The sequence below is a fragment of the Marmota flaviventris genome, chromosome 6 (assembly GCF_047511675.1).
Source record: "Marmota flaviventris isolate mMarFla1 chromosome 6, mMarFla1.hap1, whole genome shotgun sequence".
Lineage (NCBI taxonomy): Eukaryota > Metazoa > Chordata > Mammalia > Rodentia > Sciuridae > Marmota > Marmota flaviventris.
This window is the reverse complement of record NC_092503.1, coordinates 61,967,439-61,993,682: the sequence shown is the minus strand read 5'-3', so window position 1 is coordinate 61,993,682 and position 26,244 is coordinate 61,967,439. Positions and strand designations below refer to the sequence as shown.

The 26,244-nt window shown below is 33.1% G+C and overlaps 1 protein-coding gene across 2 annotated transcripts in view; it reads right to left on the bottom strand.

Moving 5' to 3' along the window:
- Positions 1-26,244, bottom strand: part of Ascc3 (activating signal cointegrator 1 complex subunit 3) — a 364,887-nt gene that overhangs the window by 29,505 nt on the left and 309,138 nt on the right. For both annotated transcript variants that reach the window (XM_071613180.1, XM_071613179.1), the window contains exon 37: positions 2,281-2,505. In XM_071613180.1, coding sequence (XP_071469281.1) covers positions 2,281-2,505 — 225 coding nt within the window. The remainder of the gene's footprint in view (positions 1-2,280; positions 2,506-26,244) is intronic.

Genomic DNA, 26,244 nt, shown 5'->3' with positions numbered 1-26,244 from the left:
ACAGAATATCAATCTCCAGGATATATAAAGAACTCAAAACTTAACAACAAAACAAAACACACAACAAATAATCCAATCAACAGATACTGATCTAAGGAACAGAACAGACACTTCACAGAAGAACAAATACAGCTGATCAACAAATATATGAAAAAATGTTCAACATCTCTAGCAATCAGAGAAATGCAAATCAAAACTACACTGATATTCCATCTCACTCTAGTCATAGTGGCAACTATCAAGAATATAAGCAACAATAAATATTGGCAAGAATGTGAGGGAAAAGGAACACTCTTACTTTACTGGTGGGACTGCAAATTGGTGCAACCAATATGGAAACAGTATGGAGATACTTCAGAAAACTCAGAATGGAACCACCATTTCACCCAGGTATCTCACTCCTTGATCTATATACCCAAAGGATTTAAAATCCGCATACTACAGTAACACAGCCACATCAATATTTATAGCAGCTCAATTCATAACAGCTAAACTGTGGAACCAACCTAGATGTCCTTCAACAAATGAATGGATAAAGAAACTGTGGTGTGTGTGTGTACACACACACACACACACACACACATACACATATTGAACTATTACTCAGCCTTCAAGAAGAATAAAATTATGGCATTTGCAGGTAAATGGATAGAGCTTGAGAACATCATGCTAAGTGAAATAAGCCAGACTCAAAAAGTCATGGCCTTATGTTTTATCTCATATGTGGAAGCAAGAGTTAACTAAAGAACTGAAAAAATAGGGAAAGGGGGTAAATTAAGAATTGCCTGGGACTGCAGAAGAAGGGTAGTAGGCAGTTTCCTTTAGTATAGAGGGACAAAAATATTGTATAAATATAATGTGATGATATCTGTTCAATACTAAAAATATTGCAATATACACTTTAAATGAGTATGTGATATATTAATTACTTCAATCATGCTGCTGAAATAACTTATGTTTTTTTCAACAATAAAGAAAAGTAACAAGGGAGGGGAGAGGAGGGGAGGGGGGATGGTGGAGGATGGGAAAGGCAGCGGAGCACAACAGACACTAGTATGGCAATATGTAAATCAATGGATGTGTAACTGATGTGATTCTGCAATCTGTGTATGGGGTGAAGGTGGGAGTTCATAACCCACTTGAATCAAAGTGTGGAATATGATATGTCAAGAAATTTGTAATGTTTTGAACAACCAACAATAAAAAATTAAAAAAAAAAAAAAAATCCCTATTGTGGTTCATAAACTCCCTATGTGATCTGCATTTCTGACCCCTGAGTTCATTAACAAGTCAATGTTTGCATATGTATGGGGAGTTATAAGAAATACAAATGAGCACCCAGCACTATAGCTAAAACTTAGGAACTTTAACCTTTGCTTGTAAAATGGAGAAAAGCCCTGCAATCATCTTTGATTCCATTTCCTCTACAATCTGTACTCCTAATACTCTCAGACCTCATTTTTAACCATTTTTCTCTCTCTTTTTACAGTGGTCTCTCTGATGTTCCTTGAATATACCAAGTAACTTCTACACAAGAGACTTGGCACTTGATTCTCCTAGTGTTTGTAATACAGCTTTCCAGAAGCCCCAGGGCTCTCTCTCTTCCTTTAATTCTTATCTTAAATGTCATCTTACTAGTGAGCCAGTCCTTACATATCATATGAAAAAAACAGTATAAAATGGAACTCTCCATATTCTTCTATATTCTCTTCACTGTGAGATAGAGATACACATACATATACATCACCTATCTATCTAAAACTCTTTCTCCATATACATATGTAAATTTTTTTTTCTTGTGCTACTGGGCATTGAACCAAAGGCCCCAAGCATGTTAGATAAGTTCTTTATCACTGAGCTACTAAAGTTTCTTGGGCCGGCCTTCAACTTGTGATCTTCCTGCCTCAACCTCCTGAGTTGTTAGGATTGTAGGCATATACCACTGTGCCCATCTTGACTTACATTTTTAATGGCCAGTCTTCTCCATCTTGAGTGAAAATCTATAGGAAAAGAGACTCTTCTGTTTTGTAAATTATGATATGCTCAATGCATAGAAAAGTTCTTGCCTTTAACAGATTACAGCTGAATGGATGTTGGAAACTGTTATCTTAATGTACTTCTATCTGCTTTACCTTTGAAAATTCTTGATTTGATTCACCACCATGTGTTTTTCAACAATGTTAAGTAAACATTTTTAAACACAAGCACATTTTATCATAAAATAGGCAAAAAAGGGCAGAAATGATAGAAGAAAATGTAGACATTAAATGACATTCATACCTGACATACTCTGAGAGCTTGGTCCAAGACTGTTTTGGTGTCAGTGTCATAATCTGGGCAGGGCAGCATGGCTCGACTGAGGTGCGCCTGAAGCAGGAGATGGGCTTTGGTGTGAGGGCTGTCAAATGAATGGGGATTTAATTCAACAGGAAGACATTTTGCCAATTCACTGTTCATATGATCTTCATTGTGTCTTACTGGCAAATCTGTGTATTCTTCTGCATCCTGTAAAGCAAAACAAACAAATCCATATACATACACACAAACACTCATGCACATACATATATATATGTCTCTTGTATCAACATCATAATAATTAATGCACTCCTCAGCTTTACCTACTTTTAAACATGGTTTAAAGAAACCATAAATAACCATATCCTTTAGAATTATGCTTTGTTCATTACTATAATAAATATAAAGCAAAAGCTAGTAATGTACAATATTTCTGAACTTCAGGAGTGCTCTTTTGTATTTAACAGTTAACAAAAATAATAGAGGACTTACTAGGCATTACACATTATAATTATGGTGAGGTCACAGCCGTGAACAAGAAACTGTGAACCCATCAGGGAAAACAGGCAAACAACTTCTAAAAAGTATAATGAATATTATGGTATGCTACATTCAGAGTGCTGAAAGGACATTCAGTTTGGGGAATCTACTTATTTTAGAGGGTCAGGAAAAGTTTTTTTTTTTTTTTTAAAGCGATGTGTAAGTTAAGATCTGGAGAATAAGTAGAAGAAATAGGGTAAGGCATGGCTGAAGAAAAAGACAAAATTAAAATTGGTAAGTTGAGGAAAGGGTGGAAAGTATGTTCATTAACTTAAAATTTATTGTATCTATTGGATTACAATCCAGTTTTTCTTGAAAAAATATTATGCTTACACTGCTCTACTTTATTAGTGTGTGAAAGAAAAGTCTTATTCTTCCAAATATGTAGTTGAGATTCAGCCTGCTGCTGTTGATATGAAAGTCCTACATCTACAATAACATTAATTGGATGTGTTAATGTATATAATTCTTTGGTATAATTGCAATTATAATGTATATAATTCATTGAATGATTAATAGGGACAGGATTTACTCTTCCCTAGCAACTGCATCCCCTCTATACACAAACAAAAGAAAACATAAAACATATGAAACAGTGACCTTCAAGGCATTGAAGATAGGGGTAGCTATGCAAAACAGTAGCCCTTGAGATAGAGAAAACAAACTAGGTAAGCTCTAATATTGCCCCAGAATACTACATGGAGATTTTCTAGGAAATGGTGCACAGAAGAGGAATCCAAAAGAATTTGGAGGACTCCCCAAATTAAAGAGATGAAGCTGAATGTCCAAGTGGATAAAGTATGCATTACAGTGTACTAAAGGAGAGGGAGAGGGAGTGGTCTTAGCTGGCAAGGGAGAAGAGAGGAAATGAATGTGCACATAAATGCCAAAGATCTGCAGGGGGTCAACCATACATTTTTTTTTTTTTTGGTCTTTTTTTTTTTTAATTGGTTGTTCAAAACATTACAAAGCTCATGACATATCATCTTCCATACATTTGATTCAAGTGGGTTATGAACTCCCATTTTTTACCCCAGATACAAGTTGCAGAATCACATCGGTTACACATCCACATTTTTACATAATACCATATTAGTGACTGTTGTATTCTGCTACCTTTCCTATCCCCTACTATCCCCCCTCCCCTTCCCTCTCATCTTCCCTCTCTATCCCATCTGCTGTTGTTTAATTCTCTCCCTTGTTTTTTTTCCCCTTTCCCCTCACAAACTCTTATATGTAATTTTGTGTAACAATGAGGGTCTCCTTCCATTTCCATAGTTTCCCTTCTCTCTCCCTTTCTCTCCCCCCACTCGTCTCTGTTTAATGTTAATCTTTTCCTCATGCTCTTCTTCCCTGTTCTGATCTTAGTTGCTCTCTTTATATCAAAGAAGACATTTGGCATTTGTTTTTTAAGGATTGGCTAGCTTCACTTAGCATAATCTGCTCTAGTGCCATCCATTTCCCTGCAAAATCCATGATTTTGTCATTTTTTAGTGCTGCGTAATACTCCATTGTGTATAAATGCCACAGTTTTTAAATCCATTCATCTATTGAAGGGCATCTGGGTTGATTCCAAAGTCTAGCTATTGTGAATTGTGCTGCCATGATCATTGATGTGGCAGTATCCCTATAGTATGCTCTTTTAAGGTCCTCAGGGAATAGACCGAGAAGGGCGATAGCTGGGTCAAATGGTGGTTCCATTCCCAGCTTTCCTAGGAATCTCCATACTGCTTTCCATATTGGCCGCACCAGTTTGCAGTTCCACCAGCAATGTACAAGTGTACCCTTTTCCCCACATCCTCGCCAGCACTTATTGTTGCTTGACTTCATAATGGCTGCCAATCTTACTGGAGTGAGATGGTATCTTAGGGTGGTTTTGATTTGCATTTCTCTGACTGCTAGAGATGGTGAGCATTTTTTCATGTACTTATTGATAGATTGTATGTCCTCCTCTGAGAAGTGTCTGTTCAGGTCCTTCGCCCATTTGTTGATAGGGTTGTTTGTTATCTTGTTGTTTAATTTTTTGAGTTCTTTGTATATTCTGGATATTAGGGCTCTATCTGAAGTGTGAGGAGTAAAGATTTGTTCCCAGGGTGTAGGTTCCCTATTTACCTCTCTTATTGTTTCTCTTGCTGAGAAAAAACTTTTTAGTTTGAGTAAGTCCCATTTGTTGATTCTAGTTATTAACTTTTGTGCTATGGGCGTCCTATTAAGGAATTTGGAGCCCGACCCCACAATGTGTAGATCGGAGCCAACTTTTTCTTCTATCAGGTGCAGAGTCTCTGATTTGATATCTAGGTCCTTGATCCATTTTGAATTTACTTTTGTGCATGGCGAGAGAAAGGGGTTCAGCTTCATTTTGTTGCATATGGATTTCCAGTTTTCCCAGCACCATTTGTTGAAGATGCTATCCTTTCTCCATTGCAGGCTTTTAGCGCCTTTATCAAATATAAGAAAGTTGTAATTTTGTGGATTGGTCTCTGTGTCCTCTATTCTGTACCATTGATCCACCTGCCTGTTTTGGTACCAGTACCATGCTGTTTTTGTTACTATTGCTCTGTAGTACAGTTTGAAATCTGGTATCGCTATACCTCCCGATTCACACTTCCTGCTTAGAATTGCTTTTGCTATTCTGGGTCTTTTGTTTTTCCATATGAATTTCATGATAGCTTTATCTATTTCTACCAGAAATGCCGTTGGGATTTTGATTGGCATTGTGTTGAACCTGTAGAGAACTTTGGGTAATATCGCCATTTTGATGATGTTGGTTCTGCCTATCCATGAACAGGGTACATTTTTCCATCTTCTAAGATCTTCTTCTATCTCTCTCTTTAGGGTTCTGTAGTTTTCATTGTATAAATCTTTCACCTCTTTTGTTAGGTTGATTCCCAAGTATTTTATTTTTTTTGAGGATATTGTGAATGGGGTGGTTTTCCTCATTTCCATTTCAGAAGTTTTGTTACTGATATACAGGAATGCCTTTGATTTATGCGTGTTGATTTTATATCCTGCCACTTTGCTGAATTCATTTATTAGTTCTAGTAGTTTCTTTGTAGACCCTTTTGGGTCTTCTAAGTATAGGATCATATCGTCCGCAAATAGTGATATTTTAAGTTCTTCTTTTCCTATTTTTATGCCTTTAATTTCTTTTGTCTGTCTAATTGCTCTGGCTAGTATTTCAAGGACTAAATTAAATAGAAGTGGTGAGAGAGGGCATCCCTGTCTTGTTCCAGATTTTAGCGGGAATGCCTTCAGTTTTTCTCCATTTAGAATGATGCTAGCCTGAGGCTTAGCATATATAGCTTTTACAATGTTGAGGTAAGTTCCTGTTATCCCCAGTTTTTCTAGTGTTTTGAACATAAAAGGATGCTGTACTTTGTCGAATGCCTTTTCTGCATCTATCGAGACGATCATATGGTTCTTATCTTTAAGTCTATTGATGTGGTGAATAATATTTATTGATTTCCGTATATTGAACCAACCTTGCATCCCAGGGATGAATCCTACTTGATCATGGTGCACAATTTTTTTGATATGCTTTTGTATTCGATTCGCCAGGATTTTATTGAGAATTTTTGCACCTATGTTCATTAGAGATATTGGTCTGTAGTTTTCTTTCTTTGAAGTGTCTTTGTCTGGTTTCGGGATCAGGGTGATGTTGGCCTCATAGAATGAATTTGGAAGAGCTCCTTCTTTTTCTATTTCTTGGAATAGCTTGAAAAGTATTGGTATTAATTCTTCTTTGAAGGTTTTGTAAAACTCCGCTGTATACCCATCTGGTCCAGGGCTTTTTTTGGTTGGTAGTCTTTTGATGGCTTCTTCTATTTCTTCCTTTGTTATTGGTCTGTTTAAATTGTGTGTGTCTTCCTGACTCAATCTGGGCAGCTCATATGACTTAAGAAATTTATCGATGTATTCAGTGTCTGCTATTTTATTAGAATATAGGGTTTCAAAATACTTTCTAATTATATTCTGTATTTCTGTAGTGTCTGTTGTGATATTGCCTTTTTCATCCCGTATGTTAGTGATTTGAGTTTTCTCTCTTCTTCTCTTCGTTAGCATGGCTAAGGGTCTGTCGATCCTATTTATTTTTTCAAAGAACCAACTTTTAGTTTTATCAATTTTTTCAATGGTTTTTTTTGTTTCAATTTCGTTGATTTCCGCTCTGATTTTAATTATTTCTTGTCTTCTGCTATATTTGCTGTTGTTTTGCTCTTCCTTTTCTAGGGTTTTGAGATGTAGTGTGAGTTCGTTTATTTGTTGGTTTTTTTTTTTTTTGAGGAATGAACTCCAGGAAATGAATTTCCCTCTTAAAACTGCTTTCATTGTGTCCCATAGATTCCGGTATGTTGTGTCTGAATTGTCGTTTATCTCTAAGAATTTTTTGATTTCCTCCTTTATGTCTTCTGTAACCCATTGATCATTCAGTAACATATTGTTTATTTTCCAGGTGATGCAGGATTTTTCCTTCCTTCTTTTTTCATTGATTTCCAGTTTCATTCCATTATGATCAGATATGGTGCATGGTATTATCTCCACTCCTTTATATTTACTAAGAGTTGCCCTATGGCATAATATATGATCTATCTTTGAGTACGATCCATGTGCTGCTGAGAAGAATGTGTATCCACTTGATGATGGTTGATATATTCTATATATGTCGGTTAAGTCTAGGTTATTGATTGTGTCATTGAGTTCTATAGTTTCTTTATTCAGCTTTTGTCTGGAGGATCTGTCTAATGGCGAGAGCGGTGTGTTGAAGTCACCCATAATTATTGTGTTGTGGTCAATTTGACTCTTGAACTTGAGGAGAGTTTGTTTTATGAACGTTGCTGCACCATTATTTGGTGCATATAAATTGATAATTGTTATGTCTTGTTGGTGAATAGTTCCTTTTAACAGGATATAGTGTCCTTCTTTATCCCTTTTGATTAACTTAGGTTTGAAGTTGATTTTATTCGATATGAGTATGGCCACTCCTGCTTGCTTCCGAGGGCCATGTGAGTGGTATGATTTTTCCCAACCTTTCACCTTCAGCCTGTGTATGTCTTTTCCTATCATATGAGTCTCCTGAAGGCAGCATATTGTTGGATTTGTTTTTTTGATCCAGGTTACCAGCCTGTGTCTCTTGATTGGTGAGTTTAGTCCATTAACATTTAAGGTTACAATTGAAATATGATTTGTACTTCCAGTCATGTTTATTTATTTATTTATTTTAGTTTGGCTAGTTTTTACTTTTTGGTTGTTTTCCTCCCCCTTTACTGAGATACCTCCCGCTGTTGGTTTTGGGCACTGTTTTTCCATTCCTCTTCTTGTAGAATTTTGCCCAAAATGCTTTGCAGTGCTGGTTTTCTGGCTGCGAAATCTTTTAGCTTTTGTTTATCGTGAAAGATTTTAATTTCATTGTCAAATCTGAAGCTTAATTTTGCTGGATACAGTATTCTTGGTTGGAATCCATTATTTTTCAGCGTTTGAAATACATTGTTCCAGGATCTTCTCGCTTTCAAAGTCTGTGATGAAAAATCAGCAGTTAACCTAACTGGTTTACCCCTGAATGTAATCTGCCTCCTTTCCCTCGTAGCTTTTAATATTCTCTCCTTGTTCTGTATGTTGGCTATCTTCATAATTATATGTCTTGGAGTTGGCCTATTACAGTTTTGGATGTTTGGGGTCCTGTAGGCTTCCAGGATTTGGCAATCCATTCCATCTTTCATCTCTGGGAAGTTTTCTAGGATTATTTCATTCAATAGGTTGTCCATTCCTTTGGCTTGAATCTCTGTGCCTTCTTCTATCCCAATGACTCTCAAATTTGGTTTTTTGATGAGATCCCATATCTCTTGGATAGATTGCTCGTGAGATTTAAGCATCTTTTCAGTATTGACTATATTCTTTTCAAGTTGATAAACTTTGTCTTCATTATCTGATGTTCTGACTTCTACTCGATCTAGTCTATTTGTAATATTCTCGTTAGCATTTTTAATCTGGTTTATGGTTTCTTGCATTTCTAAAATCACTGTTTGGTTTTTTTTTAAGATCTCTATCTCCTGGTAAAGCTCATTCTTTGCAGTTTGAATTTGTTTGTTTAGTTGGTTTTCAAAATATACTTTCAATTCTTGGATTTGCTGTCTCATGTCTTCTATAAAATTCCGTTCCATCTGAGTTAGGTATGCCTTAATTTCTTTCCCTGTCCATGTTTCTGATGCTTCTAGGTCCTCCTGTAGATTTAAGTTGTCCTGCATTATCTGTACTCCTTTTTTCCCTGGTTTTTTCATGTTGTTCACGTTACTTTCCAGCTCTGTTTGACTGCTTTGTAACTGCTTTCTCCTATACATTTGTTTTGGCTTTGTTTATATCTGTTGTTTCTCCTTTGTGGTGGGAGATTATGCCTATAGATGTTGGGCTTTATTGTACTTTAGAGCTGATTCATTCAATTTATAAAGGGCTTCCGGATTTTGTATGCATATAGTGATTTGTTTTTTGTTCTTAGGACTTTATGTTGGGTGCTATGAAGGTATAAGGGTTAGTATGTCTTGGCTACTTTAGAAGATTGCTCTACTGAAGGGGGATGCTAACCGTCAATTGGATCAGGGTGTTGGTAGTAGCTAGGTATTTAGGAGCACTATAGACGGCCTCAAAACATTCACCTGTTTGCATTTAGACAGTTACACGAAATGGAGGACGTAATGCTTGGGATGAAAGTTGGGGGGAAGGGGAAGGAAGGTGCTCTTGAAAAGAAAGAACGACGGGGAGTTAGATAGCATAGAGGAGAATGGAAAGAACAATAAAACTTGGAAGGGGAGAGAAAGAGGGAAAAAGGGAGAGAAAAAATAAAATAAAATAAGAAATAAAATTAGGTCTTAGAGATCCATTTTCTTCTCTTCCCGTAGGCAAAGCTGTGCCCTCCGGGCTGAGATTTGCCCTCAATGTGTCAACAGCAATCCCTGTAAGGCGGCTCCTGGGAGTCTCTCAATCCTGTTGGTCCAGAGCCGTTTCACTTCTACAGCCCCTCCTCCCCTTCCTCCTGCCAGCCAGCCAGGTCCTGTGCACCAGAGGAGTCAACCATACATTTTTATTCAGAGGTGTACTAAACAGTAAAAAAACACACACAAAGCTAGAAAAAGAATCATGCAAACCAATTACAGGGAACAGTGTCCAGCACTCAGTGTCATGAATAATGCCTGTTCCCACCACACTGACCAAAGACACTCATAATTCACAGGGTATAAGGTGGAGATGATCTTGCCTAAGGACTGGGGAATAATTAGCTCTACAATGATTAATACTTGGGACTTACCTAACAAATTATAAGAGCAAGAGCTAAAGGATCAAATGCTTCCAAGAAATTTAACTACATTCCAGAATAAAGCTCAGGATAATTTATAGGAATACAGACACACACACTTCACTCAAGAAGGTGAAATTTACAATGTATGGCATCCAATTAATGGTTACCAGCGATGCAAAAAAGCAGGACAACAGGATCAGTAGTGAGGAGAGTAATCAATCAATGGAAACTAACCTAGAACTGGCACAGATCTTAGAATTAGCAGTCAAGGACACTGAACTGTTATGCCAACTGTATTCTATATATTCAAGAGACAACTACTCAAACTTCAATATCTCGAAATAAAAACTATAATATTTGAAATGAAAAAATGCTCTGTACTTTATTAATGGATGAATACACATTAAAGAAGAAAACAGTGAACTTAAAGACATCAAAAGAAACTATTAAAAGTGAAACAGAGAGAAAAAAGAATTAAAAAAATAAACAGCATTATGAGGAATGAGACAACTTCAAGTGTCCTAATGCATATTATGGGAAGAAATGCACACACAAAAAAGAAGTAATGGCTGGATAGTTTCCAGTTCAATGAAAACTATGAAATAATAGACTCAATAAGTTCAATGAACCCCAATCAACAACAAATGAAGAAAACTATAGTAATTAAAATTCATCACAATTGAATTATTGAAAACGATAAAGAGAAAACATAAAAAGAAGTCAAAGGAAAAGCTACATTATATACAGATAACAGCAGATTTATACAGATAATTTATACATTATATACAGATAACACAAATAACAGCAGATTTCTCATTGGAACAATACAATAAGGCAACAGTGGAGAATGACTAAAAGGAGAAGGAAGAAAAAAAAAAAACAAAAAAAAAAACCCTGTCAGTCTAGAATGTTATATCAAGAGAAATAAATCCTTCAAAAATGAAGCTGGGCATGGAAGCTGATGTCTGTAGTCCCAGCCACTTGGGTGGCCAAGGCAGGAGGGATGCTTGAGCTCAAGAATTCGAGGCTAGACTGGAAAACAAAGCAAAACCCTGTTTGTTAAAAAATAAGCATTTTTAAACATACAAAAGGCGAAATAATTTTAAAAGAAACTGTTCAGGCAGAAAATAAATTATACCAAATGAAAATATGGAGCTTCATAAACAAATGAAGAACACTAAAAACAGTAATTGTGTAGATAAATATATAAAAAAATTGTTCTTATTATTTTAATGTCATTGACAACCAACTGTTGAAACAAAAATAATAATAAGTGTATTGTGGAGTATGTCATTTGGACATAGATTGTAATCAGTTGCTATTTTACTGTAATGGTTGCTATTTAATGCAACCATTAAAGCAGCAAAACAAAGTAGCTATAGCCAATAAGAAATAACCCCAAAGGCCCAAAAGACAAAAACCTAAAAAATCAAAACAACAACAACAAAAAGCAACCAGAACAAAATAAAAAAGCTCAAAACAAAAAATAACAAAGAACAAATGAGGTATGTAAAAAATGTTTTTGTACCATAATAAAATTAAAAACCAACAACAGGTCTTTGGAAAACAAATGGCAAGATTATATACTTTGACAGAGGTGATCAACACATTTAAGGTAAATGTACCGAATAATCATGTCTGAAGTCAGAAATGTTTGCATAATAAAGCATGGCTCAATTATATGCTGCTTATATTACACACACTATACATATACTTGTACATATACATAAATATCATATACATATGTGGACAAGTATGTTAAAGTAAAAGGACAGAATAAGATACACTATGCTAATACTTATAAAATGAAAGGAGAAGTAGCTATATTTATTTCAGACACAGTAAGTTTCAGAGCAAAGAATATTATCTAGGATGAAGATGGTCATTTTATAAAGAAAGAAATCAGTCAGCATGACATAGCAATTGAAAACATTTAGGCTTCAAATAACATGAGGAAACATTGGTACAGGCACAAGAAGAAATCTAAAAAACACACTTCCAAATAATCCAGGAATCAAGGAAGAAATAAGAAAGGAAATTAGAAAATATTTTGAAATGAATACAAATAAATGCACAATTAGATTTTTTGGACTATCACTTGGAATTTACAAAACTAAATGTCTATGTTTAAGTGAAGAAATGTCTTAAGATAATGACCTTAATTCCTATTTTAAGAAACTAGAGAAAGAAGAACAAATTAAACCCAAATAAGCAGAAGAAAGAAAATTTAAAAAAAATTAAAGCAAAAATAATTGAAATAGGAAAGGAAAACTAGAGAGAAAAATCAGTGAAACCAAAATCTGGTTCTTGAGAAGATCAATGCAGTTGATAATTCTCTAGTAGACAGATCATAATAAAGAGAGAGAAGACATATACCAATATTAGGCTTAAGTTGTGGGGACACATAACTACACATTTTACAGATTCTAAAAGGATAATAAGAAAATAATATGAATAACTTTATGCTTATAAATGTAAAAATAGATACATGTACAAATTCTTTGAAAGACATGAACTACCAAAATTCACCCAATAAGAAACAGATTATGTATTAAATAAATTGAATTTGTCATTAAAAATCTTCTCACAAGGAAAGTTTCATGCCCTGATGGATTCCCTAGTAAATTCTACCAAACAGTTAAGGTAGTTTTAAAACCAACTCTACATAAATCTTTCTTGATAATTAAAGAGGAAGGAATAATACATATAAATGCAAATTTGATATTGTGACAAGTGCTATGAAGATGAAATATGGAAATAAAAAAGAGGTCAGCAAAGGAATTTGACCAATTTAGTAGGAAGGTTGAGAGGTTCCTGAAGAAAAAGACAGTTAAGCTAAGAAACACAGGATGAGCAGATAGAAACTTGATGGGGAAAGTGAAGAGTGTTCTACAATAACTTCCTCACAGGAGAAAGGAAAATGTTAAATTCAAGATGCTGAAAAATGCCTACAAAAAGTTTCTATTCATTAAATATAGTATGCTAAAAACGTATCTTGAGTATTATTTGAAACATTTTATTGAACTCCACTAGATATGTATTTGTTAATTAAGTCTCTTTTAAAATTTAAATACAATAGTCAAAAATATCATGGCTATTCTATAGTATTACTTTTGACTTTTAATGTAAGAAGTGTACACTGATACCTTAGCACTTATATTTTCCCCTATACGTCATCTTGGTTTTCTTTTTTGTATGTCATTTCACCTCTTTTTATTTTTTTGAAGACATCTGCCAAAAAGAGGTACTAACTATATATGATAGTGCTCTTATTTTTGGATTTTTTGGTGAATTCAGGACTGAAGAATTTTTACCTAGTGACTGACCCATTTCAATCTTATGTCTAGCTTCTGTCCAAATGCCTATCAACAAGTCCACTTATCATCCCAGCCTTGCCAATTGGTTTAAGAAAATCTGAAGAGCAGAAAGGGAAGAAAATGGCTCAGAAATCTAAAACATGATCTATTCCTTCAAGGAAATTAAAATCATATTGTGAAAAACAATTTATATAGATGAATAAGCATTTTAAGTGTAGAATAAAATATCATTATTCAAAAAAGAACACTGAAGAAAAGTGGATGTGTTGGAAAGTTTCCAAGAAGAGCCAGTGTTTGTTCTAGGTTTAGAATAATTTGTAGAAGAAGAGAGAGTGAGATTCTCTGCATTCCAGGAAAGAAAACAGTGTGCGCAGATCCATAAAAACAGTTCAGGACAGTCTAATGTTTAAGCTTTAGGGATGAAGAAAATGATGATGCTATTAATAGTAGAGAGTTGGGAACACTCAGCAGGAGCTTTCTGTTAAACATGCAAAATATATTTAAAAAGAGGGCAAAATTAAGACTGTTGGGTGGAGGTTGTGAAGGAAGAAGAAATCAGGTTTAAACCAGTTTTAAAATGTATTTACACTTCAAATTATTTCTCTCATTCACAAAGTATGATTCTTTCTGATATTTTACTGGAGAAAAAGTAATGGCTCTTTTAACATTCAAAACAGAATTGACTCTTCAGGTCCCAAATATGTAGGGAACAGGATGAGTTTTACAAATTATATGAAAAGTTCAATTAAAATTTTGTAAAGTAGAAATATGAAAACACTGTCATATACATATAGTAATGTACTTCTCTCGGTACAATCTTGTTCAAATTTAATTATATACACTATTTACCCCTTTCCTCGGAGAGAGAGAGAGAGAGAGAGAGAGAGAGAGAGAGAGAGAGAGAGACAGCAGAAGATGGAGGTTGGGAGAGGGCAGAGAAAAAGAAAGAGACAGACAGATAGGTAGGTAGGTAGGTAGGTAGGTAGGTGTCTCATATGAGCCTTTAGTTTTCATAACTCATGGAAGTGTGAACCTCTTTCTAAAGTGAATGTGATTCTAGTATTCAAAGACGCACATTTCTAATATAGCATGACCTATAAATACATGTTAGTTACTTCATCTGGTGCTAAAGAAACAATGATCTGCTCCAATGTTAGAGGAAAAACTAGTGGCTTTGAACTCACTGGGAGTTGAACAGGGCTGACTACACATAATCATGCTTATTGTACCTGTGGGGTTATTCAGGTAACTCTGATGATCATAGATGCTTTTTGTTTTATTTCCCTCCTTTGAATCCCAGTTCCATGTTAGATGTGACTCCACTGCTTTCTAAACCATGCCAACTCTTCTTCAATTATCCGATTTATTGCTTTAATCCCCTTCTTTACTAGGATTGGAAATTTGCTTACTGTTAGCAGTATCAGTATTAGATGAGTCTGCTAACAGCTGAGTACATTTCAGGTTGGAAAAAATGCTCTGCAGTAGACTCATTTCAGTTTAATAAGGGCCTCCAGACCTTTACTGTAGGTTACCCAAAGATTAAAAAAAAAATTACTAAACAAAATTTAATTCAGTGATTCCTCTTAAACATTGAATAATGTAATCTTTCTAAACTAAAAGTTCCTTAATTTCTTTGTAAAAAAATACACTTAAAAAATTAAAAGTACTTTAACAGCTACAATGGGTAGGTCTTATTATGCTGGGTAATTTATTTATTTTACAATTTATTATTACATTATATTATTTATTATTACACTATATTATTTATTACAATATATTTATTACAATATTTTATCTATTTATTATAATATTTTTATTTATTAAATATATTATTGATGGGTGTACCCAATGCTGAACAAAAACAGATGAAGCTCTGAAGTCTAGTGGGGAAACCAAACCTTAATCAAAATTGACTATAAATAAATATAAAGTGATAACTGAACACATGGGATAGGGAGAGATGCACATAACAAGTGGGTTGGGAAGGAATCTCTGAAGAGGTTATGAATGAACTGAAAGACTGTAAAATTAATTTTAAAAAAATAAAGGTGGCAGAGGGAATAGATTAAGGTGTGAATTTCAGTGGATAAGGGGAGTAACTATGAGAAAATACTCTTAAGAAGGCTCACAATTATCATTACTTTTCAAATGCAAGTTATGTCTTCACATATACTTGATAATAAAACAATCTGAAAGGGCCTACACTGATTTTATTATTAAATATATGCTTTTGGGAAGGAAATTCTTTTCCATTATTAAATGTGACAAAGGCAACAGTTTTTAAATCAAAGGAGTTGACATTTGATTTATAAATGTTTATAAACTATCAATTTAATTTGTTTCTATAGTTAAAAATTGTCCATAATAAACAGGTTTCATCAAGAACTATTACTTCATTTGAGGATTCTTTTTTTTTCTGCTTCCAGTGTTTAAATTAAAGGGTATCCAAAGAATGTGTAATAAGTTATTCATCTCCTTGAAGAAACTGTTCTTCAGAACTGATACAATAGTTCAATGTGGATCTACAGTTCTGCCTTTTACAAGCTATGTGACCTTATGAGGGTAACTGTACCTACCCAAATCCCAAATTCATTGTCTTAAATTGGGGTATGGTATGAGGATTCAATGTAATAGTGTTTATAAAACATTTGAACATGGAAAGACTTTCTGTATATGTCAGGCATTATAATAGTAACATAATATAATACATCTGATATCAAATAGGACGTTGACTAAGTTTTAAGATTCAATTATTTGAGTTTTGTTCTATAGTTTTCAGTTGTAAATATGATTACATAAGTATACTTTACTATCTGAAATAAAATTCATTTGCCATCTTTTAGAAATATCATGCATCTTACAATGTTAAACTTCTTAAAATGTTAGAATATAAGTATTCATACTTATGCTTTACAAGTAATTGTATATTCATTTTACTTAAGCAATCATACAATTTTTATGTAATTGTGTCATTGAAAATATTGTTTTTTTGAAAGAAAATATGCTTATAATTCAAAAGGCAGTTAAATTAAAGATAAATTATTCAGGAATTATATCCTCTTGAACTACTAATCTCCAATTAGGTTTCTTTTAAATCCATATTAATTAAATGTTCAAAAAAGTACAACAATGGGTGTGATAAGGAAACATGCTCTTTTCAGTGCACCTAAGTGGAACTAACTCAAAATACTGTTGAAAGGGGAAATGAAAGAATCATTTATACTATACATTTGGTGCACCTTTTCTGAAGGAAAAGTTACATTACTTTTAAACCCTATATTGTTTTCTAATTAAAAATCAAATGCCTATGAACCATAAGAATGAACAATAATATTATTGCTTTTAAATCTAGCAATAGAAATATTATTAGTTGGCTTTTGTTGTTGTTACTGGTGGTAGTGCTTTATTATGGAGTCCAGAAGCAGATTTAAAATGAAGAATGACTGAAGACAACTGCTATTTAATCCTCAATTGCTCTGCCAGACCCTCCAGTGAGAACCATGGTCACTTATTCCTGGAATTCCATTTCACAATTTTTCTAAGCTCTTTAGTATGTGACATGGCTTGCTTCACCACTTCAGTTAGCTCTTGTGTCCCTCAAGTATTTTATCCTGGATGTTTTAGAATACTTTACAAAGGAGATTTTTTTTTTTTTTTTAAACTTGATTGACTAGAAAAGTAGCAATCTCAGGATCAGCAAAGCGATCTAGCAAAATAATCAAAATTCTTAGTTAAAAACAAACAGGCAAACAAAAACCCTTTCTAGCCATTTCTTCCTCAGTAGGACACTCTATTTACCTCCAAATTACTCCTCTAATTTTAAACAACTTGTCTAGTTAATTTCCTGTGTGTGATCACTAACTGTAAGTGAGGTTCATTTTCTTATCTACATCATGTAGGTAATTAAAGGAAATTGAAAGTGGGTAGTGAAGCTTTTATGCAACTGGGATTGAAGCTGAATGGAGGGCAACAAGGTCAGTGGACTCCATTATATTTTTATGTGAGAGGCTGGTTTGTCTCCCCTGTCCTTGTTTATTTAGTATAGGCTGGATAGACTACGAACTGCAAATCTGTGTCTCTGATTTGCCCAGCTGTCCTTGAATAAAGACATCTTCCTCTGCAAATGCTAAATGACAGTGATTGACAACCTATGATGAACTCTGCTTGTAACCCCCTGCTACTGTTTTTAGATTACAAAAGAAAAAAGCAGAATAAAGAAACATCTTTCATAATCACATCAAATGGTCCCTGCTGTTCACTCAATACTTTTCATTTTGTTTCCCTTTTCATTACAAACCTCAATCTGTTCTACAAATGCTATAAACTCAGCTACTCATATAAAGTAGTAAATATAAAATGTGTATGTATGCTACTACATTTTGTTTGTGTTTTACACTGATTTTTAGTTTACTGGAGATACACATTCCTACACAATATTTAATTCACATCATCTCACAAAACTTACTTGTTTGTTCTAAGAACAACCTGCAAATCTAGTCTGCTGAGTTAGGTCTTTCAGACGTTAGTTGGCCCCTGGGTTTAGTTAGGGCTCCTATAGTTTTATTTGATATGTAAATCTTACAAGGACTTGTGGCCCTTAAATACATTGACTGTATTTTACCTTTTAGATTTGTTAAAATAAGAAACTGATGAGTAAATACTTATAATTTACTTAAGCTTTTTCTTTACTGAAAAAGTGTATGAACAAATGAATGTTGTTTGAGTGTGTGTGTGTCTATACACACACAGTTTTTTTCAGGAGCACTAACTATAAGAGTCGCCTTTACCTAAACAAATTTCTTAGAAGGAAAGACAAGGCTAGGGTGAATTCATACTTGGTCTCCTGCAAATGTTACATAACAGTTAACTGATACTTTTGTCATTGCACACATCACTGCCTACATTGAACTCACTAAATAGCAGACAAGAGGGCACTTGTACAGTGGGGATGGCAGCCCGATCAATTTGAGAGACTAAAGAAGCTTTATGCTATAACTTAATCTCTGTCATGGGAAAAGTAAAACTTATAAAGTTAATGAGTTCTAGACTTTAAGTAGCACTTGATTAATTTGTAACATTCTGAGGCGTTAAAACAAACTAAAATTAGTTTCTCACATTCCAGTGCTGTCTTTTGGCTACTGAAGCTTTAGAAAAAGCATTTCAGTAAATTTCCCTGATAGGAACCCCATTTAATTTCTTTACTTTCTGAAGTATTAAATTGATGGGGTATTAGGCATTTCATAATAACATTTTAAAAAGAATCTGGAATTTATCAGGTTTAGATATATTATTTCATATTGTCTTTTATTCAATCTATTAAAAATAGTGTTATAACTTTTTTCTACATATCATCTAATTATATGTAACTGATGTTGTTTCAATATTTACAACTTGTACTTTTATTAGAATAATCTATTCAAATTAACTAAATCATACACTATCATATGAACAAACTTATAAACTTAACACTTATAAACTAGACTTTACATGGCATTTACACTCATAAAATTCAGTTTAATGTATACTAGAAATAAACTTACTACTTTAAAGACAAACATAAAAGAGCCCTATACTAAAAAATATTTACTACAAAGTGAAAATGAAGATTTACTTAATTAATCACTAACATTATTTTTCTAATGTGCACTTAATTTATTTCACTATAATAAAGTGTCAAAATAATTTCATTATATAAAGATGGCAAAAATATAAATTTTGCTGAATATTATTATAATTTCCCCTAAGATCTATGTGTGTTCCTTTTAGGACTTATATGAGTACATGTATCTGATTTGTATCAATGTCTTAAACTTATGGATATATGTTTGGCCTTCAACCAGTTTAGGGAAAGCACAGAATCAATTGCCAAAAATAAATATGAACAAGAAATAATACATTATTCTTTCCATTGTAAGAAGGACCACCTGGTTGACAGCTGGATTTTAAGGGATCTTATAATAGTGGGTACCAGCAGGACTGTTGTACTTAAAATAATTTCAGTGGTAAGAATTCCATCAAGAACTTCTATTTCCCAGGATTTATAGCTAAGTCCTTAAAAAATTGCTCTTTGATGAAACTTGAAAAAAATTCCTCAGTTTTCAAGGATATAATAAAAATGCCTTATAGCTTAACAATGTTTAGATATTTTCCTTTTAAGAAGTAAAAATCTTGAGACTATTAGGTCTGAATACTAAAAGGGGATACTGAGATTAACTGCAATATATAATAATTGTATAAGGTCAAAAGTCACATTCTACAATCTACCTTTAAAAAGAGAAATAAACTTTTCCCTATCATCTTTCTTCTGATTTTAAAATTTCACATATTTATTGGAAGTAACTTTAGAATTTGCATTTCTATAGGCTAGGAGAATATATTAAACATAAACAAACAAACCCCCTAAAACAAAAATTAAACCCAAAGAGGAAAGGATTAAAACATTCTAGTAAAACACTTGTGCTCTATTTAATATTTATTGAATATTTTTGTTCTAGGAGTTAGAAAATGCATGTACAAAAAAATTAAATAAATCTAAAAGTAAAACATCAACATAGGCCAGTATAAAAAATCACAATAAAATACAAGAGTAATTGCAAAATAAATGATATATAAACTGTTAAAAATTTAGAAATGTCCATTGAGGCTGAATTAAGAAATATTTTGAAATGGAGCTGAGCCAAGATGGATGGATGAATGTCAGACACATATTCCAGATGTGAATTCTAAGCAAAAGAATGAAGCTGAGTGTACAACACAGCATTTTTATTTTTATTTTTTTTAGAGAGAGAGAGAGAAAGAGAATTTTAATATTTATTTTTTAGTTTTCGGCGGACACAACATCTTTGTATGTGGTGCTGAGGATCGAACCCGGGCCGCACGCATGCCAGGTGAGCGCGCTACCGCTTGAGCCACATCCCCAGCCCAACACAGCATTTTTAAAGGTGAAAGTTAATCAAGGAAGCAATTTGTAGGAGTCCAGTTGAAGGTATAGGTGAAAAAAAAAAAAATTAGACTAGAATACCTTGACAGCCAGGCTAAGGAAACAGTGGTTTATTATGTACATAATTTTAAATTGTGGAGGGGAGAAATGATGCTTTGAAACATACTGACTGGCAGGAATGAGTGAGGTGAATAAAAGAAGCTAAAGTTGGAAGATCTCCTCTTTAACAATTGTTTGGGAACGAGATGATGAGAACACAGACAGGAGCTGAAGAGTGAAAAAAAAATAATTACATATAAAGGGAGAAACTTAAGGGAAAAAAACAGAAAGGAAGGAGTAAATGGAATTGGTAACTGGTTTAATATGTGAAATTGGGGAGGAGGCAAGGAGGAGTCAAAGATTACTTCAGGGAATTCACTTTGAACATATGAAGGACTGAGATACAACTGACAGACAAAACAAAGCCAAGAATCTTCAGTCTTCTGGACATAATGAAACAGGAGATTTAACAGAATGAGTTTGGGTCACAGAGGGATGAAGTAGGAATGCCTACTGACCAAGCAGAAGTATAGAATGATAGTTAACAAGAGAGACCAAGACTGGTGACTTTGCAATATAATTTGTCTATTTAAAGATGATATTTAAAACTATTATGAATGAACCAATAGAAAAGACTAAAGCACTACTAAGGACACTGTGGATCTCTGAACATTTTGGACAATGGTACAATAGTAAGTCAGAATACAGGAAGGTAAGAATTCATTAATGGAAAAAAAATGGAAACAAGTTGAGATCTCATTTTTTCCCTAAACTTTGGCAAGGAATGGGGGAAGGGAAATAAGATAGCAATTTAAAGAAGATGCTAATATTAATAAAAAGGTTTCTCAGATTTGAAGCAAGGACTTTTTTTGGTTTTTGTTGTTATGAAAGTTATTTAAAATTTATGAGGAGGAACTACTCAGAAAATTCAAACCATGCAGGAGATAAGAGGGGGAGAACCAGTGGAATACTAAAGCTAGCTTGTAAGTACCAAAATATATCATCTTAGGGATCTATTTTATTTCATCTATCTATTATTCAGTTGATGTGCATTTGGGATGTTTCCACTTTTCGACTACTATGAATAAATATACTATGAACACTTGTGTAGAAGTTTTGGTTTGAACATGTTTCAGTCCCTTTGAGTACATCCCTAGGAGGGAAACTGATGTGTCATATGGTATCTTTGCTTAACATTTTGAGGAGCAGCCAAAATATTTTCCAAAGTGGATATACCTTTTACAGTCCCACCAACAATGCATGAGGGTTCTAATTTCTCCAAATTCTCACCAACACTTACCATTGTTTGACTTTTTAATTTTAATCATTATAGAGGATATAAAGTAGCAACTGTGTGTGTGTTTAAGCAGTGCTAATTTAAAAAAATATTTGTTTATTTTTTAGTTGTAGTTGAACACAATACCTTTATTTATTTATTTTTGTGGTGCTGAGAATTGAGCCCAATGCTTTCTACATGCTAGGCAAGCACTCTATCACTGAGCCACAACCCCAGCCCTTCACTGTGGTTTTGATTATATTTTCCCTAACGATTACTGATGGTGAATACCTTTTCTATGCACTTATTGGCTACTGTACATATTTTTGATCAATGTTATTTATTCAGATCCTTTGCACATGTTTTAATTGAGTCATTTGTCTCATTATTATATATAAAAGGCTTTTTTAAAAAGCATTCTGGATACAAGTTTTTTTTTATTTGATATATGATGTATAAATACTTCTTCCATTCCAGAGGTTATCTTTTCACTTTCTTGAAAATATCACTTGCAGCAGAAGAGCTTTTAATTTTTATGAAGTCCAATTTATCTATTTTTAAAATATCATTTTTTTGTGCTTTTGGTGTTGTAACTAAGATACTGCTGCTTGACTCAAAGTGATAACAATTTATACCATCCTTCTAAAAATATTTCTAAGAGTATTATAGTTTTCAGCTTTTACATTTAGATCTAGATATAGTTAATTTTTATGCATGACATGAGGAAAAAGTCTAATTTTATTCTTTTGCATGCATATATCCAGTTATCTTGGCAGCATTTGCTGAAAAGATTATTCTTTCTCCATTTTATTGTTGTGTCACTCTTTAAAACTAATTGACTATAACTATGTTTATTTTGGACTCTCTATTTCATTGATAAATATGTCTATTCTATGCCACTGCCATTCTATTTTAAGCTTTGAAATCAGGCAATGTGAGTACTACAAATTTTCAAGATTATTTTAGCTGATTCGTTTCATAATATAAATTTTAATAGCAGCTTCTCAATTTCTGCACAAATTCTATTATGATAGGAATTATGTTATATATGAATATGAATGCGGGAGAATTATATCTTAACAACATTGTCTTCCAATCCATGGAGGTAGAATATTTATTTATTTAGATTTTAATTTATTTCAACAATGTTCTATAGTTTTCATTGTGCAAATCTAGTACTTCTTTGGTTAAATTTATTCATATTTTATTATTTTGACACAATTTTAAGTATAATTGTTTTCTTAATTTTACTTCCCACTAGAAAGTATTCATTTAATGTAAATGAAGATTTACATTAAATCTGTATCATTTAATGTAAATTACTAGTGTATGGCAGTACAATTGATTTTTGTATGTTGATCTTATATCATCCTAAACTTTGCTAAACTTTTTCTTCAGTTCTAATAGTATTTTAGTATGTTCCTTAGGATCTTTTCTATATCTCATATGCAAATGAAAATAGTTTACTTTTTCCCTGCTAGTTTGCATACCTTTAATTAATATTTATTTTCTTCTTTGGCATTTCTAGTACAGTCTCCAGTATAATACAGGAAAAAAAAAAAAAAGATGAGAAAGAACACCCTGTCTTGTTCTTGATCTTAGAGGGAAATTTTCCAGTCTTTTACCATTTAGCATGATGTTACCTGTGGATTTTTTATATTTTTTTTTGTCAGGTTGTCCTGATGGGTTTGAGCAGTTAATTCTTTAAAACATTCTCATTGTCTCTATTAAAATTAAAAATCATTTTTTTTGGTCTTTTTGTCTGATATTGGTATAGCCATTGACATTAGCTTAGTGTAGCCCAGCCCTTTCATCATTGCTATTTGCATGGCTTTCCCCATACTTTCACTTTTAACCTAACTGTAACTTTGAACATAAAGTATATTTCCTGTAGATGGCACATAGTTATTTTCTTCAGTTTGATGACTTCTGCCTTTTGATTCTATTAACTCCTTCACAATGTTATTATTGATATGGTTAGATTACATTATTGTCTTTCTTTGGTTTCATGTCTCAAGTTTTTTTTTGTTCCTCTCCTTCTTTACTGCTTTTACATTAAATGAATACTTTCTAGTGGGAAGTTTCTTTTTTTTTTAATTTATTTTATTCCTTTTCTGTGTTTTGATTTTTTTTGAACCCATTATTCTAGGGCTAAAACATGCACATTAACTTACCAAATCAATTCCATATTTACACTAACTTAATTTCAGTGAGATATAGAAACATTATTCCTATACCTATTTCCTTTCCTCCTCTATATTGCTATCATTGTTATATATGTCTATATGTTACAAACTAAAAAAAAAAAAAAAAAAAAAAACCAACAATGTAATTATTGTTGTCTACACTTTTATAGAAGCTGAGAGAAGAAAGCAAATATAAATTTACATTTGTTATGAAACATTCTTAGGTGTAACTTCCTCACACTTTATTCCAAATAAATTCGATTCACTTAGCCAGTGAAATTAAGTGGAGTTCTTTCTTCTTAAGGACTGCCTCTCCCCTTGGGATGCAAAAAGTAGCTGGGGGTGAGGTCAATAGCCACTTCTTTAAGAATGATACCACTGCTCAGTGAGAGAATTCTGGGCAGGGACAGTAGGTGCTAGTTTTCTTAGCTGGTCTCTCCTGGAATGTAAAAGAGCCAGGATGGGCGTGATCAGCCCCAGTATTTCTGGAATGCCACATCTGGAATAAAGCTTGCTCTCTGAGTGGGGGCTAGATGGGAAAAGGGATGCTGGCCTGCTAAGCCAACAATGCTTGGATTGCTTGTGCAAGAATTTGATAGAGGTTATTGATGAAAGATGCTGGTTGTCAGTCTAATTTTGGCACTTTCAAGCATACCTTATTGTCTTTATAAGCAAAATAGGAGAAAATACTCAATAGTCCTCTAAAAAACAAAACAAAATCTTTGGGAAACATGGTCTATATTCTGGTTTAATGTAGAAATGCAGAGAAAATTATACAAGGTCAATGATACTATAAATGCTCAAAAGCAAAGGATTTGACTATCAAAATATTAAGGGAAGTTATTGGGACAACTAGTGATATACTGAAGTATATTGTTGAAAAAAAATTTCTATGTAATTGTATAGTAAAATTTAACCCAAAGTATTATACCTTCATACGTATAATTATGTTAGAAAATTTTTATCCCCTGAAAAAGCTTTAGCTTTTGTTCTTAGCAAATTGTTGAGATTAAAGTCCAAGTTTTGATGAATATAAAAACAAGTGAATTTTATCCTCATAGGTTTTAGCTTCATTTTCTAACAAAATATTCCAAAACCTCTCTTTCTTCCTCCTTTGCATTTATTATAAAATATCAGACTCAGTAAATTCAATTCAAGTGATTTTTTCCAAAAACCAGCATTTTCAGTTCCCTAGTACTGACTCTTCTTTGACTATTTTAATCTTATTTAGTACAATGATATAACAAAGATGCCAATTAATTTGTTTAAGATTTTGAATTAAATTATGTACCATAATAAAAAGCTATTATGGCTATTAAAAAGCTCCCAATTCACAAAAAAGTAATTCTACATATCTCTATATATTTATTAAGTTAAATCTTCTAAAACTCTTAATACAGCTTTCCAAGAGAGAACATGACATCAATTCTGAGTTTCAATTTATAAAGGAGTATATAAATTTGTGTATTTGAATATATGGTGAGTACATTCAATATACCTCAGAATTCTACTTTGTATTTTTTTCTTAACACAAATATAAATTTTAGTTTTATAAATGGTTATTTCTTAGGATAGTTTGCCAATGTTGGTAAATTCTAAATCATAAGAAAACTTGTAGCAGTACAGTAAGATTGTTGAAACACAAATTCTCTTCCTCGATATCTAACCAACAAACACATCTCAGAAGTTGAGAGTACAAAAGATCAGAGACATGAGTTATTGTACCCAGTACAACAAGGCCAGCTATGTCAAATGGCTGGCTCCTACTGGTACTGGAAAACAGCTCAGGGCATTTTCCTATGTGTAACTTTCTAAGCATGGGTTGGTCAATTATAGAAATGAAGACCAAAATTATTTTCCCAACTATATTAGATTTTTTTTAAACCAATGACTAGAAAGCATCTTTTCTAAAATCTGTTTAAATATTTTCAAAAAACTATTAATTTATTTTAAATGGAAAAATCTAAGTTCTCAGAAGAAACTAATATGTGTGAGTATACATATAAACTATTATAATGTCTGCTTTGATTGGGAAGAAAATTGTAAATATCCATGAAATTTCTGATAAATCTTCCAATTGTTCATTTGGATTTGAGACTATTTTGCTTAAAATAAAGAATAATTCAATAAATTATTTCTGTTCTCTTTGAGATAATGCTCAGTAAGATAGAAGGTCAAATGTCACTATGAATTTTTGTAAGCCAGTCACATAATTTGTAAGCCAGATCTGAAGAAGACAACTTTGAAGAAGTTATGGTGGACATGTGTAAAATGAAGACTAGATTTGTGGGTGTTGTTCCTTATTTAGGCTGGGTATAGAACTTAAAGATATCAGATTTCTTCTGAGAGGGATGGATAGCTGACAA